This window comes from Synchiropus splendidus, chromosome 16 (genome assembly GCF_027744825.2).
Source record: "Synchiropus splendidus isolate RoL2022-P1 chromosome 16, RoL_Sspl_1.0, whole genome shotgun sequence".
NCBI lineage: Eukaryota > Metazoa > Chordata > Actinopteri > Syngnathiformes > Callionymidae > Synchiropus > Synchiropus splendidus.
This window is the reverse complement of record NC_071349.1, coordinates 8,330,695-8,348,499: the sequence shown is the minus strand read 5'-3', so window position 1 is coordinate 8,348,499 and position 17,805 is coordinate 8,330,695. Positions and strand designations below refer to the sequence as shown.

The following is a 17,805-nucleotide window of genomic DNA, read 5'->3' as shown; positions in this document are numbered from 1 at the left end:
TGTGGTGATTTATCCACCAATCCAATGTGTTTTATGAAACATTTGGTCCGATATTCTCAGCAGAGAATTAGAGACACGCCTCTGGTTCATCATGGTGGTGAAGAAATCCGGATAAAACACATCACACATTGGAGTTCAGGATCCCTTCTTCATCTGTCCTGGGTGTGTCCTCCCGTTGGTCATCGCGACTGAGCTGGAGTCCTTCATTGGTGCCATCCAGCCACAAGGAAGTGCGCGTGGAGTGGGCAGGAAGAGAACCTCCCACGTCCTCACGGGGAGCGAGAGAGAGAGAGCGAGAGAGAGCGAGACAGTCAGAGAGAGAAGCTGCTCGCATCCGGCCGACATGACATCTCCATGAACCAAAATGCTGTAAGACGCGTGTGTTCGGGCGTCGCTTGTCTTCTGGTCCGTCTGACTCAAGGACACGCCTGAAGCGGAGCCGCACTTCACGGTCCAGGTATGAGGATGCTGCGCCACTCTGCTTGGCGCAGCTTCTGCACACGATGCTCGCCACTATTGTCTTCGCGTACCGTCCGATCTTATCGATGGTGAGTCACGTTTGGGGTGACTATTGGAGACGTGTTTGCGAGGGGCTGGGGGGATTATTATTCCGCTGCTTTGGTGGGGGCGGGGGGGAGGGATGGAGGTACTGCGAAATGATGGCCCCGCTGCGAGATGGCGATCCTCTGCTATTTATGAATGAAGCGGGCGGAGTGCGGGGCTCTGGACCTCTGTAATGGCCCTTTTTTTTAACCTCACTGCCACATGACGCCCGCGTGACGTATGGGAACTGATTTTCTGTAGCAAACACCCAATTTAATCCTCCATCTGGATCCGTCCATGTCCGCCTGTCGTGCTATATGTGTGTGTGTGTGAAGCTTCATGCAGGCCAGCGTGTTGTGTGTCCTGTAGTTGGTGAGCTCAGGCCTTTTTGGAACTATTGAACAGCATCAGTGTGCGTGTGTGTGTGTGTGTGTGTGTGTGTGTGTGTTGGTGCTAATGGACGGAGGAGGAGAGGGATCCATGATCCTGCGATTAAAGCTGTAAGTCATCTGTTTAATGGCAGGAGTCAAACAGCCTCTGTGTGTTTATGCATATGTGTGTGTATAAAATGTGGTCATTGATGTTGCATAAGAAGAGCAGACGAACAAAGGAGTGAGTCACAGTCACCGCTGATGATGATGATGATGATGATGATGGGCCAGTCAGAAGATACACTGTGTTCAGTAAACAATACAGTAGATGTTGTGTTTGAGCTCTAACCTGGCTGAAATATAAAGCTAGTTTCTCTGCTGATGTCAGATTTTGGATGGCACAGGCTATGCTGTCTGTTCTGCAGCAGAGCGCCACACAGTGATGGAGGATAGGTGAGGACCCGTGGGCTCTCCACTACTGAAGTGTAGTTATAAGCACCCTAAACTTTCTACCTCCTGGTGTGGTGCACAGGTGTGATGCTGAAATCCTGGCGAGTTTTGTGGCCACAGAGAGATGCTAAAATTGAGGTGGGCAAAGTGGGGCCTGGGGGCCACATGCAGCCCTTGGCCCAGGATTTATTTGGCCCACGTGAGTTTGAAAACAAAACTTTTTTTTTTTTAAATAATATTATCATTTGAATTCTAAATACAACTGAATAGTTATTTTAGGTCTCCCCCTTTGTTTTTCTTTTTAAGCTAAGTAATAGACAGTTTAACATTGCGCTGCTCAAAATAGACCTAAAATAATTTGAAAAAATACATAGAGATAAAGTGTCTCAATGTCATGTATTCCCCACACTTTCTAATTTTATTTATTGCTTTTATTATATTGAGAATATTTAAATAAGGTGTTTATAAAATGAAAATATTTGTCATAAAAAAATCTTAACAGCTGCATTATGAGGGTACTTCCTTACCTTAATAATGTCACATTGAATAATACCAGTACCCTGAAATGATAAACAATACACACAGCCAACTATATTAAATAATAGCGTCAGCAGTTTAGCTTCCACACAATGGAATGATGACATTATGCTCATTTAAGGGACTAAAGCCTCACTGCGCTTTTATTGAGTCCAATGAAGTAAAGACCAAATAGAATAATAATAAATGCTTAGCAGTATCTTAGCATTTCTCATAACAACAATGTTTATCTATCGCTATATAACAAACACGTATCTCAGCTGAAGGAGTTGCATAGTATTTTAAAATAAAGTGATTGATTGATTATAAATGTCTAGTCCTGAAGTAAAGCAGAGAATGCAAGTGAGCCCTGTCTGGCATGAGTGAGACGTGAAAATCAAAATACACTTGGAAGAGTTGCCATGAACACCATCAATATTGATGCCATGCCTCACAGCTGCTTCCATCACAAGGACGTCACAGTGTCGAGGGATTCCCGCGCGCCTCTCCTTTGGAGCACCTGCGTTTGTACCAGACTGGGATCAAGTGGAATTACAAAGCTGCAGAATAGAAGCGAAGTCGGAGCAGAAGCGCCGTCACGTGGCCATCTGTCACTGCAGGCAGGTGCGTCAGTCAGCGCGCAGCCCACTCCACCTCCAAGAATAGATCTCCATCCATAATTCAAAGTAGAAGACGAATATGAAGGAGTGGAAACTGGTACCGGTCCAGCAGGTGTCCTGTGATGAGAGAAGCCGGCATTAGCAGTGTCTTACGGAGAAGCAGACGGAGCCTCTCAGGGTTCCCCGGTTCAGCCTCATGCTTCATCTTAATACACTCTCCAAGACTAATGACACGGACGTCTAGCATCCCATCCTGTGCTCCGCTGCAGCTCAGTGAGATTATGACCAGTGCACTTGTTTACGACAGTCCAGGGTGAGCCTGACTATTGAGGAGCCTGCAGGGAGGTGTTTTCCCCTTAAACCCTGTTAAATATGGAGCCATGTCAGGAGCTACTGGGATTGTTTTCACCTGGAACACGTGCCACTGATGTTGGAATAAAATTATTTAGTTATTAAAGTTTATTTTGACAAGTCATTGTCAGTTGGACAATGGCACAATAAATCAGGATGGTGGCTATATTCAAGTTTTTATATCACCTTATTTAAACTAAAGCTCTTTTAATGTCTTGAAAATATTTGTATAAGAATTTCAATGTTATAAGAATTGCATTTCAAGTACATTCAGAGTAGTGGAAACCCTGGCCATTGTGTAGCAAAAAACATCCCTGAACAAAAGCAAACAGATGGTTTTGTTTGCTTTTGTTCAGGGATTCCTCCATGTTTGTTGTTGTTGTTCTCATCCTAGGTGCCACGTGTCTTGTGCATCAGTGTGATCAGTGGACCAGGAACTCCTGCACTTACAAAGGTTCCCTGTTGTCTGGAGAGCAAACTGTTCAATTAAATTAAAACGATTAAATAAGTTAATCGCGATTAAATATTTTTTATTAATATGTCAGAAATAGAGGTATGAAGCCTGTGGCACGACGTACCTCTGACAGTGTGTTTCAGGCCGTAAACAGCAGAATCTTAACTTCAGATTTCCAGATGTCACAGTGAGGATGGATTATCGACTGACACAGAGCTTTCCCTGAGAGTTTTTCTCTTATTTGTTGCTGTGAAATTGGCTTGTTAGAGAAGACTGAAATCGTTTCATTCATAGTTTAACGTGACTCCGGCTCAAGAGGTGCTGCAGCAGGGCCCCAATTTAGATCCATCTGAGGTGTGTCAGTCTGGCTTCAGGTAGCTGCGTCTCACTAAATCAGACGTGCAGCGCTAATCCCTGTGCGAGAAATGTTTCAGAAACACACAGTCTGGGTTATTCACCCTCCACCATCTAATCTAATCTAATCCCAGTCTACTCTTAAAAAAAACATTTTCCGTTAATAAATAACTAGTGTGGGAATATTCATTCATATATTCAAATCACATGACTAAACTGTGTCAAAATATAGAGAAGTTCAGATTAAACTTCTCACTAACCTGATACTTAACTAGCTTTACTTTACAGTTTTTGTTTTTACTCCTGTCAAATGTTTTGCAAGCGAAAAATGAAAAAAAAAATCCCTATAATATTGAGTGGAATCAGGGTGAAATGTGGAGATGAAGGCGGGTTGGTTACCTCACAGGGCAGGCGACCTACACCCTCAGCACCCAAGGAGCTGACCCTAAAATGCTGACTCACCAATACAGATTGGTCACATCACGCTGCTGAACTCGACCAGTCGCATGACACTGCAGAGGACCAGCATTATAGTGCTCAGATTTTACAGACACTCATGTCACATGCTGTCTCGTCCAATCAGATTGGAGTGTACATTTTTACTGCTCTGCTGCAGTGTTCCATCTTCACCTCTCAAAAGTGAGTCAGGTCCACTTTAATGACTCTACATTTGAATCGGCTCCCTCTCCTTCTGTTTCGGCTTTGTTTTGGCTCCATTGTTTCTCTTGTGATCCTTGTTTGTCCTGGTCTGGACCCGGCTCCGGGTGAGAGTGGCGACAAGGACAGCAGAAGATCTTCACCTCCGTGTGTTGCTCTGTATCTGAGGGGCTCCATTAATCTGGAGTGCATGTCGTCTTATCGGGAGACCGCTGGTAACTTAAGTCTGGGGAATTGGGTCAATGCCGGGCAGGCCGAGAGCGCAGAGGAGGTTAAGCTTGATGATTAGCGACTAAGCCAAGACCACAGAGTTACAATCTCTCGTAGGCTCTGGCGCACTAGCACGCGGAGTTGAAGTGCACTCAATCACAAGACAGATTAACACTTCTCATCACCCTCCACTGAAGTCGGACCTGTTCCCTACGACACAAAGTAGAGGACGCGACTTCAACGGCGTAAGAAAGCAAGTTTGTGTGAGGCAAAAATAAACTGCTGCTTCTGGATATGGGAAAAACAAGAGTGCTGCAACATTCTTCGTTCTCCTTAGTGACTGGAGAACTGGACCCCGTTGTCGTGCTGTTGGTACCAACCTGCTCAGCTCAGTCCAGGACCGCACTAACCATGACTCCACTGTCACTGCACGGGCGTCCACTAAACCTTTGCTCACTCAACTGCAGGGGTTCTTAACCCTTTTTGCTCTAGGGGCCCACCTTTCCCAGAACAAGTAGGCCCTGGCCCATACGCTGATTCATGACTCTTGATTTTATTTGTGATCAACAACCATGTTTAATCTACTCACACGTAAACAAACCACAACCTTGTGAAATGACATGAAACCATGTGATCATTGCAAAGATATTTGTCATCGAAAAGTCCAACCAGCAGCAGAACCGGGTGCAAGTCATACTCATGAAATTTACTAAAGAAAAAAATACACTTGATGCAAACTGTTTAGAAAATTGGAAAAACTAAATGAAATTCTGAATAATATAAATGTAATAAATCCATGTCTAAATATCATAAAGTACAAATAATATATTTTACTTAAACCCCAAAGAAGATGTAAGTAAATGAAAGTATCGGCACAAAATGTTCTAATTCATTGCTTCTCCATAACTATCACAGATTTGCAGCTGTCAAGTCAATTCAGTGACACACTACTGCTACCACTGTGCATCTCGCGGCCCAAAGGTGTAAAACAAAAAACCCTCTAGCGGCCCTCTAGGAGGCGCTCACGGCCCAACCATGGTCCCCGGCCCTATGGTTAAGAGTCACTGCTCTACTGTATTGAATTTTACTGGACCATAGAGGAATGATAAGCAAGCAGATTCTCCATTCCCAGGGATCTTTTTCTGGACATAAATATTTTATGTGGACTAAAATTATATTTTTATTTGAGCCATGTTATAATGAAAACAAACATTGGTATGTGAAACTGCATGGTGACATCATCAGAAGGTGACAGCCTTCCACAGAACATAATTATCAGGTGCAAAAACACCAAACCCTTCTGGCTACTGCAGCATATTGAATGACTTACCAAGCCATTTCATCTTGTTTTCAGTTAGATGCTTCTTGATGTTTTATTCAGTAACACAACACCAGAGCGTTCGACAAAAACGTTATTTCATCTTGTTGCACCTGAACATCTGAGGTGTCCAATACGTTCACTCTGATGACCAGAAATCTGATTAATCCAGACTTTAATTTGCGCTGTAATCCTGTCAAGGGATCACCCAGATTATCATCGATACTGTCATCCGCCAGAAAGTATCTGGTCGCTCGCAGATTTGGGTTCATATGAGGAAATGACAGACGGCTGTCGACACTGTGTTTGCTTCACTAACTGACCTCTTTGCATTGTTGTGCAGGAGCATTCCGACTGACGTCAGCGTGCTCATTGTGTGGCGGGTCACATGACGCCAGCCTGGCTATTGTGGATGAAAAGAGATGGCACAGATTAGGTGACTCATGAGGCAACACACGGATATAAAAAAATAATGACGATTCATCTTTCTCTTCTGTTGCGATTCACTTTTTCTTATTTCAAATTTCATTCTTCGCTGAGACGCAGGTTGAAACATCAATTGCAGAAAATCCAGAATTTTGGAGGTTGGGATTTGAAATGCTTGTTTTTATCTTATTGAATAGTGCAGACTAAGTGATCAAAAACTGAAACCCACGTTGGAAGACTGAGAACTGGATGAGCCAGCTATAATGAGAGCTCAGGTTGAGCTGTTGATAGAACTGCAGCAGAGTTGGACTGAGGCTCCAGTGGTGGCGGTGAGTTGGACTTGCTCAAGGGCGCCAAAACACGGGCATATTCTCAGTTGTGATCCTAAAAATGGTTGGATTTTATTTACCCTGTTTAGTCAGAATTGCTGATTTCATTCGAATCTTACATGTAGGTTTCGTTTACTGTTGCAGTGCATTATGGAATGTCTGAAGGCTGTCATCGGCCGGCACCCACTGCTGTTCTTTAGTGGATCAGGGTGAGACCCCTGATATAGGGGTGTGAGTTGGTGGTCTATATGTGGCACGTGGTGACCCTCCCGGGGTGTATGCATCATGGTGGCATGCTAGCGGTATTGAGCGCAATCCAAAACAAGACTGTATTTTCATCATTCTGCTGTGGCTGAAGTGGGATATCTGCAAGCCAAGCTCTGAACTGTGGATTTATTCTTTCAGTTTGGGTTTTCTACAGCAAGCAAGTCTTTCACTCTGCAACACTTGTGTCTTGGGAACATGTTACAGAAGAAGACTTTCACTTTTGATAATCTCTCTGGATGAAACCAAAATATAATCTCACCACCACGACAAAACGTCAGGCAGCTCTTGTCTGATTTAAGATAAGTCTGACTGGATGAAAGGGGGCGAGGTCAGGTCGAGGCAAGTGGGCTCAGGATGGATGGAAGGTGGAGAGCATAACTGGGGAGGACCAGCTCTGGGTTTCAGTTTGAAGTCAGAAGTCTAGAGCCAGATGACGGATGTGGTGGGCTGAGAAACGGAGCCGGGGGAGACAAAAATACATATAATAGCTGCTCAGATCTGACGCATATGGCAGCACTGAGCCTTCCTCTCCCCACAAATGTGTGATTCTCGCAGCATGACTCTGCCAGTGCAGTCGGCGCTTGCTCCTAAATTTACTCTGCTCCCCGCTGCTCGGCTCAATATCATTTAGGGCTTCGTCTGCAGCCCACCAGCTCGGGGATAGGTGTTATCATCGGAGAGCATCACGGATCAGCGGGTGAGGTGGACGGCTGGTAGCACAGAGCGGCATAAATAGCTCTGCCTTTGTGCCTTTTAGCAAGACAGAGACTGACGCTGCAGCAGAGCTGAACGGACCTTGCGTCTCATGCGCTCACCGTTTACCGTTCATTTCAATGCATTTTTATCTCGCTGTTATTGTCATAAAGTTTGGATTTGTCCCCCACTAGAACAGAGGTGGGTTTGTGAGGAGCCACCATCGAAGGAAAGACAGCGATGACTACAAAACATGGCGGAAAAATTTCCAAAATATATACTTAAGTGGGACAAAACGAGCCTAAGAAGATGACATGTAATGTGTAAATATACCATGAAGATTGAAATATTTCATATTATATGCACTTAATTTGAATATATATCAACCGTGCACTAGACGTTCAAGATAAAAAGGCAATTTATTTCAAAACATATTTTCAGTATTACTACAGTGTATTCTGAGGAACTAGAAAAACAGACAAAAATGAAAAGACGAAAAAAAATAGTCTTAAAACAAGAACATGCTATATTTACTGCTGAAGTGGTGGTGGTGACTAAAAGCACGAGAACAAAAAAAGGCAGAAAGATTACGACATATAGTTTTGGACGTCAAATGGGCCACAAAAATACAGGCATCGGGCTGTATATGGCCCGCGAGCCGAACTTTGCCCAAATCTGCCCTAGAAGCTCTTCATTCTGGGTGAAGGCTTTGAATTCATGACAAATATTTTAGTAAAATCAAGGTTCATAGTGGAAGAGAAACAATATTCTGCTCAGCCATTATGCAATATATGTGACTAAAAACGGCAAACCAAGGAAGGAATTCTCTGCCATGATATTCTCCCATATGTTAGGCTCATTCCTGATAGGCTGTCGAGCTTGTCGGGAGGTGCTGCATGGTGTCGGCACATCCAAGTTGGTTGGCTTCTGGCAATGTTATTTAGCAACCTTGAAACAATGTCAAACTAGGAAGAGCAAATTTGTGTGGTCACATGATCAGCTCCAACTATGAACCAGAACAAGATGGCAATGTGACATTCGCTGCTGGCCTCTTCTTCACCTCTTGTTCTAAGAGCTCTGTGACACTGCTGCCACCTGCTGTTCTGTTGAGGTCATTACACAATATTTTGAAATAAAATTGTAGGGCAAAAAAAATCTTGGAGCCTTGGTGGAGGTCTGCACTGTCACAGTGCCTTTCTAGATCTATCCATATAATTCGACAGCAAAGGAGGAATGTTTGTACTGACAAACACAATGTTGTTTCCTGCCTGTGAACAGTCAGACCATTGTAGCGTGTGACAGGTTTGCTTGAGATACACACACACACTCACACATCTGTCTGAGACAGAGGGTGAGTGTTTGATTCCACATGTGCTCAGAGGTGCCAGGAAGAGCATGGCTGACAGTCAGTGGACTTGACAAATGACTGCAGCAGAAATCTGTTGCTCCCGTAGCATCCTCATCCTCAGCATTCTTCCCGCCAAGACACCGCCGCCGCGCGTGTTTTAATGACGCTCTTGATCTGTTGAAAGGCAGTGATGTCGCCTGATTCGCTTGCTTTGTGCCCGTGCGTAAGTGGCTCTCTTGACGGAAATTATGTGCATATTTTTCTAAAAGGTGACATTTCCTCGCAGCCGGGGGAAAAAAAGCTGCATCGCATTTTCTTCCTCCAGCAGCAAGATGGCCAAAGCTATCGGCTAATGGAGTTTGGCTGCATTTACCGTCCACCATTAATTCGTGGAAGGCGCTGCAGTCATCTGGTGCTGAGTGAAACAAGAGCCGCCGAGCGATGGGCCGAGATTCAGGAGGCGTGGCGCTAAACTCTCAAGGGCAAGTGGCAGTGGAAAGGGCTGAGGTTCTACCTGCGTTTGCAGACAGTGGAGCTAATTTTAGTGCCAGCAAAGAGGGGAGGGAGCAGAGCCGGGGTTTTTGAGGGCGGCAGGGTTGTCATGGAGCTGAATTCCCCAGTCCGTCGCCGAAATAAACAGTGATGGCGAGGGACTGGTGAGGCGCAGACACTCCAGCAGCATCGATCAAAAACACATAACTTTATTGATGAGCCAGCAGGGACGAGGTGGGGGGGAGCTGGACCACGTGGGCGGAGGCCTTGGCTTCTCAATCATCTCATCTCAATATATCCATGTAAACAGCCCTTCCTTCCTTTTTCTGGAGCTGAAACCTGAAATGCGCGAAATGCATTTTTTTTGAGTGCAGGTGTGTGAGGAAACATGCCCACAATATCAACCTTCACAACTGTAGCTGAGAAAAAAATATATATTTAAATTCACTGTGACTTGAGAAATAAATAAATTAATCTAAAACCAAATATAAATGCAGGGTAAATCTAACTTCTATTTCTCTGAACAGTGAGGTGTTGAGTGTTGCAGCGCAGTTTGATGCCGGCCGCGAAAAAAAAAAAAAAAATGGGGTTGATTAACAAGCGACCGATAAAAGTGGACACCCAGCAAACGTCAGCAGAGGTTGCTTGTCCCCGACAGTTGGGAGTTGAACCCTCCACTGTGACTGATGCCCTCATTAGACCTTGCAGCCTGATGAGCAGGGAAGTTGCAGATTAGTAATCTGCCTCAGTTCCCCGGAGACAAGGAGCAACTGCTGAGTTTGTGGAGTTGGAAACATACACGGAATTTGTTGCCGTGTGAAGTGCTGACCAGACAAATCTTTTCTCTGGCTTACATTCGAAAAATGATCAATAAAATCCCTCTTCTTTTGTGATCATTCATAGTTTCTTATTAGTTAAAAAACCCGTTGAGATCAATTGGGATTAAGTGACACCACTGATATGAAGTTGTGTGCTGGAATGATTCCACCTTGCTCAAGGAAACACCAGCAGCAGCAGCAGCAGCCCGCTATAAATCCCTGGCGTCCATTTGCTCCGCAGGGATATAAAACACTGTGACGCAGACCTGCAGTATAGATCGGCCATAAAACTCAAGAGGCCCTCCTCCATTTGTGTTGAACTCCTTGACTGATATTATCTTGAACCTGACTGTGCAATTACAAGCAAAAGGAGCAGCCTGTCATCAATAGTGGGCTCCAGCGGTGCGAGCGTGACAGAAATCCACTTATCCCATTCAGTATTGATGTCAATTTGCTGTTTCATTACGGCGCCGCGCATGATCACGCCGCAGAAGGAGCGTCTGGTTATGGAGCTGAGAGAGAGTCCGGAATAAATAATGCAGCAGGTACTGATCACCAGCTGCAGAACTGGAGGGGCGATGGCTTTTTTTTGTCGTTTCACAGTGCGATTGAAAGAGTTTGGTCGTCATGTGCATTTGTGTTTGGTTCTCAGCAGTCACTGGGTTGAGCTCATGGCGGACCTTCTTGTCGACGCCGGCCCGTTCTCTCTCCATTCTGGGTCTGAAGTGGTGTGAGAAGGGCGTTCAGCTCTGTTCTCTGCGCCTCCGCAAGTTGGTAAATGATGAGTTCCAGAGAAAAGTTTTGTCTGAGAAATGGAAAAGTGTGACTCCGCAAATGGTATTGATTAAAGAATCTTGGAGCGAAACCAGCCTCATCTCCTCTCATTTAAATTCTGGCTGGCGCTCGGACGAGGCAGCGCTTCATCGGCAGCCTCTTTACTGGTCGTAATTACACAGTAAGAAAGGCTCTCTTCTGCTGCAGGTGTCACACTCTCTGAAGCCTGAGGGGGCAGCATGCCGGAGCAGAGCAACGACTATCGCGTGGTGGTGTTCGGGGCCGGGGGAGTGGGGAAGAGCTCCCTGGTCCTGCGCTTCGTGAAGGGGACGTTCAGGGACACCTACATCCCCACGGTGGAGGACACCTACCGCCAGGTGATCAGCTGCGACAAGAGCGTGTGCACGCTCCAGATCACCGACACCACAGGGAGCCACCAGTTCCCCGCCATGCAGCGCCTTTCCATCTCCAAGGGCCACGCCTTCATCCTGGTCTACTCCATCACCAGCAAGCAGTCGCTGGAGGAGCTGAAGCCCATTTATCAACAGGTGCGTGCGCCACCTGAGAGAGAAGTTGAAGTAGCTAGGCCCTTGCTAGCGTGAGATGAAAACCTGAAATGTTTTGCCATTTGTTTTGGATGGTTAGGTTTAGGGTGAGAGGCTGGGGAAAGCGTTATGGCAATGAGAAACCTCCCAATGTCCCCACAAGGATAGAAAGTAAAGAGAAATAAAGATAGGCCCTTGCTAGCGTGAGATGTCGGCTCCTTACGTCTACACGTCTCCTCCCTCTCGTAGGTTCTGGCCATAAAGGGCAACGTGGAGTCCATTCCCATCATGCTGGTGGGGAACAAAAGCGACGAGACCCTGCGGGAAGTGGAGACCAAGGACGGCGAGGCCCAGGCCAACCAGTGGAAGTGCGCCTTCATGGAGACGTCGGCCAAGACCAACCACAACGTGACCGAGCTCTTCCAGGAGCTCCTCAACCTGGACAAGAAGAGGAACATGAGCCTCAACATCGACGGTAAGCGCTCGGGGAAGCAGTCCCGCGCCGAGAGACTGAAGGGGAAGTGCAGCGTCATGTGAAGTCCTCCAGGAGGAGGCCGGCGGAGGAAGAGGAGGATGAGGAAGGACTCATGGTCATGTTTGGGAAGCACTGGGAAACTCATCATCTTCATCCTCCTCAGCTTCAGTGCTGCTGTGTTCATGAAATAGTATGAATCAGACGGAGTTGCAGCAGCTCGTGGTGGAGACTTCTCTTCGCAGCCTTCCAGACTACTGAAGGTGAAGGTTGAAAGATTACCCCCACCTTCTTCCACATCCACCCAGCATCTTCCCGGCCATCTCCATATCAAACATAGAGAATGATCCATCTGTAGAAACTCAGTTTAGTCTCGTGGTCTGCTCAGGACGAGAAGGTCTGGGACTGCTAGCACACACAGGTGGTGAAGAAACGGAGATGCATCGCTCTGTACAGGACCATGGATTATCTCAGTACCACGGGATGAAGCTCCTGAGAGGATCACAGCGAGGGGGGCCTCATCTCCATCGTGACAGCGCCTCCTGTGGTCCTGCACTGTTACTACGCAACAATCCTTTTAAAATCTGGTGAACATCTGCAGAAGCTGGTTCGGGGCTCCGCATCTTCTCTGATGCTTGAGATGGAGCCGGAAGATGAGGACGAATGTCAGTGTCGCTCCTATTTCCACCAGAGGTTCTAACCGTTTTGAAACAAAAAGCACACAGTGAAGAGAGATGGATGTAAAATCTAACCCTGCAGATTATGTCATGTAACCGACATCACTTCATTTTTAGCTTTTTTCAGGTCACGCTAGTTTGGAAGCAGATGTTTACGCGGACAGCAATGACAACTACAGTAGCAGTTAAATAAAGGTTTGGGCTTTTTTTTTCAAATTGTTGTTGAACCGGAAAATACAATTGCGAACATCTGGGCTTAGATTTTCCCATATGTCAGCATAAACACATGCCTTTCAGTCCCTTTTTTCTGATTTTAGAATAGTTCTTTTTTTGTCAATTTTTATAAACTATTTCTACATCTTTCTTGTTTATTCAAATATATTTTGCATCAGAAAAAATTAATATTTATCCCCATAAAAACACATTTGACAGACTTTATTCTTGAATTCCAACACATCGGAAGTGAACTTATAATTCAGGTTTTTCCTTTGCCCTCAAATGAACACGAACAGAAACACAGAGGCATTCCTCATCCAGAGTGGAGTCCCATCTTAATCCTCACCAACACTATAGAAATGTTTCAGCACTAAGGTCCGAAAAGTCTGGATCATTGCTGTCCATGTAAGTGTCGCCTCTGATACACACACACACACACTCATTCTCACGGATCACACAAGGCTCTTGCCTTCACATTGCACTTTATATTACAATCACACGACGGAAGCTACTTTTTCTCCTCCAACCCAGCACTCTCTAACACAGGTCTGACAAAAGCACAAATTTCTTTTTACCAAAATATATTCCGGATTATTTTTTTGCATATGTTTATAAGAATATAGCTCTATATACATGTTTCTTGGTCTCTCCGAACAGTCACCTCTCGTGTTTTTGTTTGTCGGCCGTGCGGCACAATGTGTGGTTCTGCTGAACACCAGGGTCACGCCGCCATCCCCTTGCTTTCACCACCAGTCTGTACATTTCTCCTCCTTCAATTGGTGACTCAGCTGCAGGGTTCCCCTGTACTGTTTAAGACACATATTTAACCCTTTAACTGTGTGTCTTTACTTTAAAAAAAAAGCACAGTTCTTGTTAGTCTCTACATGTGTGCAGCAGAATCAACAACTGGGCACTTTAGGGTGACATTTTACTTGAACACTTGCTTATTAATCTGCATGTAAAACGTCCATTTTTCTTTCCGCTCTTCACGTCCGCTTGTACGTAATGTAAATACGGTAGTCGACAGAACTTCAAGTAAGATGTTACCCATGTAAAGACAATTCTCTTGTGACAGTCAGAGGTTTGATGTTGCTATGTACTGTGATATACAGCTACTTACTGATCATATACTGTATTTGACACATCCACTTCTATCAGATATTAGCAGAAATGTGAATACTGTACGTATCAATAGGGGTTTTTTTTTCCAAGGCCAAGTTTGTTAAACAGTGTGCTGTGTGGTTGTTGGACTGAACCCTTTACCTGTTCCATGGCAGGGATGCTCATGTTTGGTTCATCATGATCATAGTGTCACTCACTGTGTTCCGGTGCTCAGCTTGTCCTGGGTCGAACCCACCGTCAGAGAAAACTGAACACAAACGTCAGGGTGGGGGCGGGGCAAGAGGTGCAAACGTTTGGATTACGTTTCATGCCAAACTTCTGCCACACGATTGTGAGCGAGGCTTGGTCAACAACTGCACATCTGATCGTAAAGTAAACCATACTCAAATCGGGGCACCTGATACGGATGTTGTCGAAGCTCATAGCGCCCTGGTCTACGGAACCAGTCACCTCCTGCTGTTCCTTTAAGTGAAGTAAACTTTTCTGCTGGCTGCTGAGTTTGCGAGGAGTTCATGAAGGAGGTGCCTTCTGGGAGATTTCATTTGGAAGATACTTTATCATCAAGTTAAAGTTGCGTACATAACTGACCCCCTTTTTTTTCAGGAGAAAGAGGAGTGCCTTGGTATGGACACTTGAGGCACAACAATCTGAATAATACTAATATTTATTATCGTTGGCAGATGATAAATGCCAGCCAAATCTTTTTAAGTGAAGTTAGGGTTTGAGGGTAAAAATCATAAACTCCTGTATATTAAATAAAGCTTTGGAAGTTTTTGTTGTTTAAATAAGGTTTTAGTCAAAAGGAAAACAATCTGAACTGCTAAATTTTTTGTTGTAATAAAGTTCTGGGCAGGGATTTAAAAAAAAAACTGAGAAATGTTTTAGCTGTTTAAATAAAGTTTTAGACAAAGAGAAAGAAGTATCAGCTGCCTAATGTTTTCAGGATTTAAATTAAGTTTTGGACAAAGAGGAAATAAATTAAAAGACCTGCTGAACATTTCCTTGTTTAACTAAAATTTTAGACAATGATAATGTTTTTGGCATTTAAATAAAGCTTTGGACGAAATTTTTGTTCTTTAAATAAAGTTTTAGACAATGAGAAAGAAATATTAGCTGCCTAATGTTTTCAGGGTTTAAATAAAGTTTTGGACAAAGAGGGAAAAACGAAAAGACCTGCTAAATGTTTCCTTGTTTAACTACAGTTTTAGACAACGGTAATGTTTTTGGCATTTAAATCAAGTTTTGGATGAAGATTAAAAAAAGAGCACCAGGACACGTCACATGTTTACTCCCCTGCAGAGGCTAGAGGTCACAGCGCGCCGATCGTAAGCATGTTTGTCTGGCGCGGCGTCCACAGGTGTGTGAAACCCGATCCAGCGGGGTGGAACACAGAGACGCAGTAGGGACGTGGAAGTGGAGGTGGTGCGCTATGAATAGAAACAAAGCCGCAGAAGGGCCGCCTGCATATGTGCTGTGAGAGAGTGAAGCAGCCGGGACACTCATGGCTGCCTGGTCTCGTATCCATCCGTGTGTGTGTGTGTGTGTGTGTTCACCATGTGCACTTGCAGCCACCTTCATTCCTCGTGTGTCAGAGGCTGTTGGTTAGTTTTGCGTCAACAACTCGTCGCATCAGGAGGCCGACCTGCTCTCGTCTGCATGTAGATAGCTGTAAATAGTGTTAGGAGCTTACTGCACAGAGGAGGAAGTGAAAAACACCTCAGCAGAAGGGTCATTTAAGATTCACTTTTACACGCCGCCATGTGAACACGTCACCATTTAACACAATGAAATACACTATCTCTAGCCGTAATATTATATTTGGAATTTAGTCATTATTTTTTTCCCCCAATTTACACTTATTATCATTATTATTTGCTCATTCTTATCTTAACAGTCTTTCTACATGTTAACCTGAGCTGGAAATCCAAGCTTCTGGTCAGATGCATTTCATTGTGTTAAACTGTGGCACAGGTGTTACATGTGATGATTCATGGTTCAGGGCCCGACAGAGTCCCGCTGATGGGAGGGTCTTGTGGAGCTGCGAAAACAGAGGTCTGGTTTTCACGCTGAAGTGACTCCTCGGGCAGCCTGTGTGTGTGTGAGAGAGAGAGAGAGTGTGTGTGAGCCTGGTGTAGCTATACCTGTGGGGACCGTTTTTGGAACCACTCACACTTGTGGGTCACGAGGTTAATCCTCAATTTGAGAGTTAAAAGTTAAAAATAACTGGATCATTATAATTTGTTTTGGATAGGTAAGCTTAAGGTGAGAGGCTGGGGAAAGGGTTATGAGAGGTCCTCACATGTCCCCACGAGGATAGAGAAACAGGTGTGTGTGTGCTGCACGGTGACATGTAAAAAACAAGATCCTCTCTAGTCCCCTGATCGCTGATTCGGGGCGTGACGCCAGAGTGTCTGGACTCTGTGGTTCCGTAGCCCGCCATTCCTGCATGGTCCCCATCGGTGTTCCAGCCAGCATGAGAACAAGGACACAAACTGTGAATCATCTCTGTATTTCTTTCAGAACCCATTCCATATATCGCAGCATTGACTGATTCTCTGTTTGCAACCGGCGGATTTCTTTCAGCACTTTGTTTTGTAAAGCGTTTTTTTTCTTCTGTCTGAAATCTTTTTTTTAAAACGATGTATAGATATTTATTCTAGCAATAGTCTTCCTATAAGATATACTGTGCTAATGCATCCTCGGAATATATATATATATAGAGATCATGATGATGATTATAATAATCTTATCTGCAAAATGATTTTCCTAATAAAAATGACGATTCTGCTTCAGTCTGCTTTTTTCACTTTCTTCATCACACTGGTTTTTTTTTTTTTATCACCATCTACCGCTGCCTTCTGGGCGCGTGGCCACTCGGACAAAGGGCCTTTATTTTCCATACGTAACTCAAGGTCTTTTGGTTCAAGGGTTTATTTCTCTGTCTCTGGAAATTATGTGTAATTCAGATCAGGAAAATGATTTTTGCTCCTATTAAATGTTAAAAATATTGCACCATAACAAGCACATTAAACTGCAAGTTTAATAGTATAAGAATATTTGCCACAAGAATCCACTATGTTACTGAATCAAATGATGGACTCATACATACATTTAAACAACAAAATATTTTTTATTTTGCATCACTTTGACAACAGCACAATAAATCACGATGGTGGCTACATTCAAGTTTTTATATCACCTTATTTAAACTAAAGCTCTTTTAATGTCTTGAAAGTATTTGTACAAGAATTTCAATTTTATAAGAATTTGAAGTACATTCAGAGTAGTGGAAACCCTGGCCATTGTGTAGCGAAAAAACATCCCTGAACAAAAGCAAACAGACACTTTTGTTTGCTTTTGTTCAGGGATTCCTCCATGTTTGTTGTTGTTGTTATCATCCTTCTGCCACGTGTCTTTTGCATCAGTGTGATCAGTGGACCAGGAACTCCTGCACTTACAAAGGTTCAGTCATCAAAATATATATATATTATATATAATATATATTTTTTGTTGTATTAATTACATAATGAAAACACCTTAAACCTAAAAAAGCTTTAAGGTGTTTCCATTATTTTGTCCAATATATATACAGCTGTCAGTTTGAATTGAGAGAAAGCAGAACACAAAACTGTTTCATGTGGAATAACTCTTAAGATTAATGGCATCATTACACAAGTAAACTAAACAGATGCAGATACAGTGGCGTCTCTGGAGGAGTAGAGATGAGAGACTTGTGTTGAAGACTTGTTTCTGAGTGTGATGATGCACAACATGATGAAACA

At 44.2% G+C, this 17,805-nt stretch overlaps 1 protein-coding gene across 1 annotated transcript; it reads left to right on the top strand.

The window, feature by feature from the left end:
* Window positions 1-224: 224 nt before the first annotated feature.
* diras1b (DIRAS family, GTP-binding RAS-like 1b) lies at window positions 225-15,088 on the top strand. Its single transcript, XM_053845373.1, has 3 exons — window positions 225-457; window positions 11,199-11,539; window positions 11,786-15,088. The coding sequence occupies exons 2-3, from the start codon at window positions 11,231-11,233 to the stop codon at window positions 12,071-12,073; spliced, it is 597 nt and encodes a 198-aa protein (XP_053701348.1). The 5' UTR covers window positions 225-457; window positions 11,199-11,230; the 3' UTR covers window positions 12,074-15,088.
* Window positions 15,089-17,805: the final 2,717 nt, after the last annotated feature.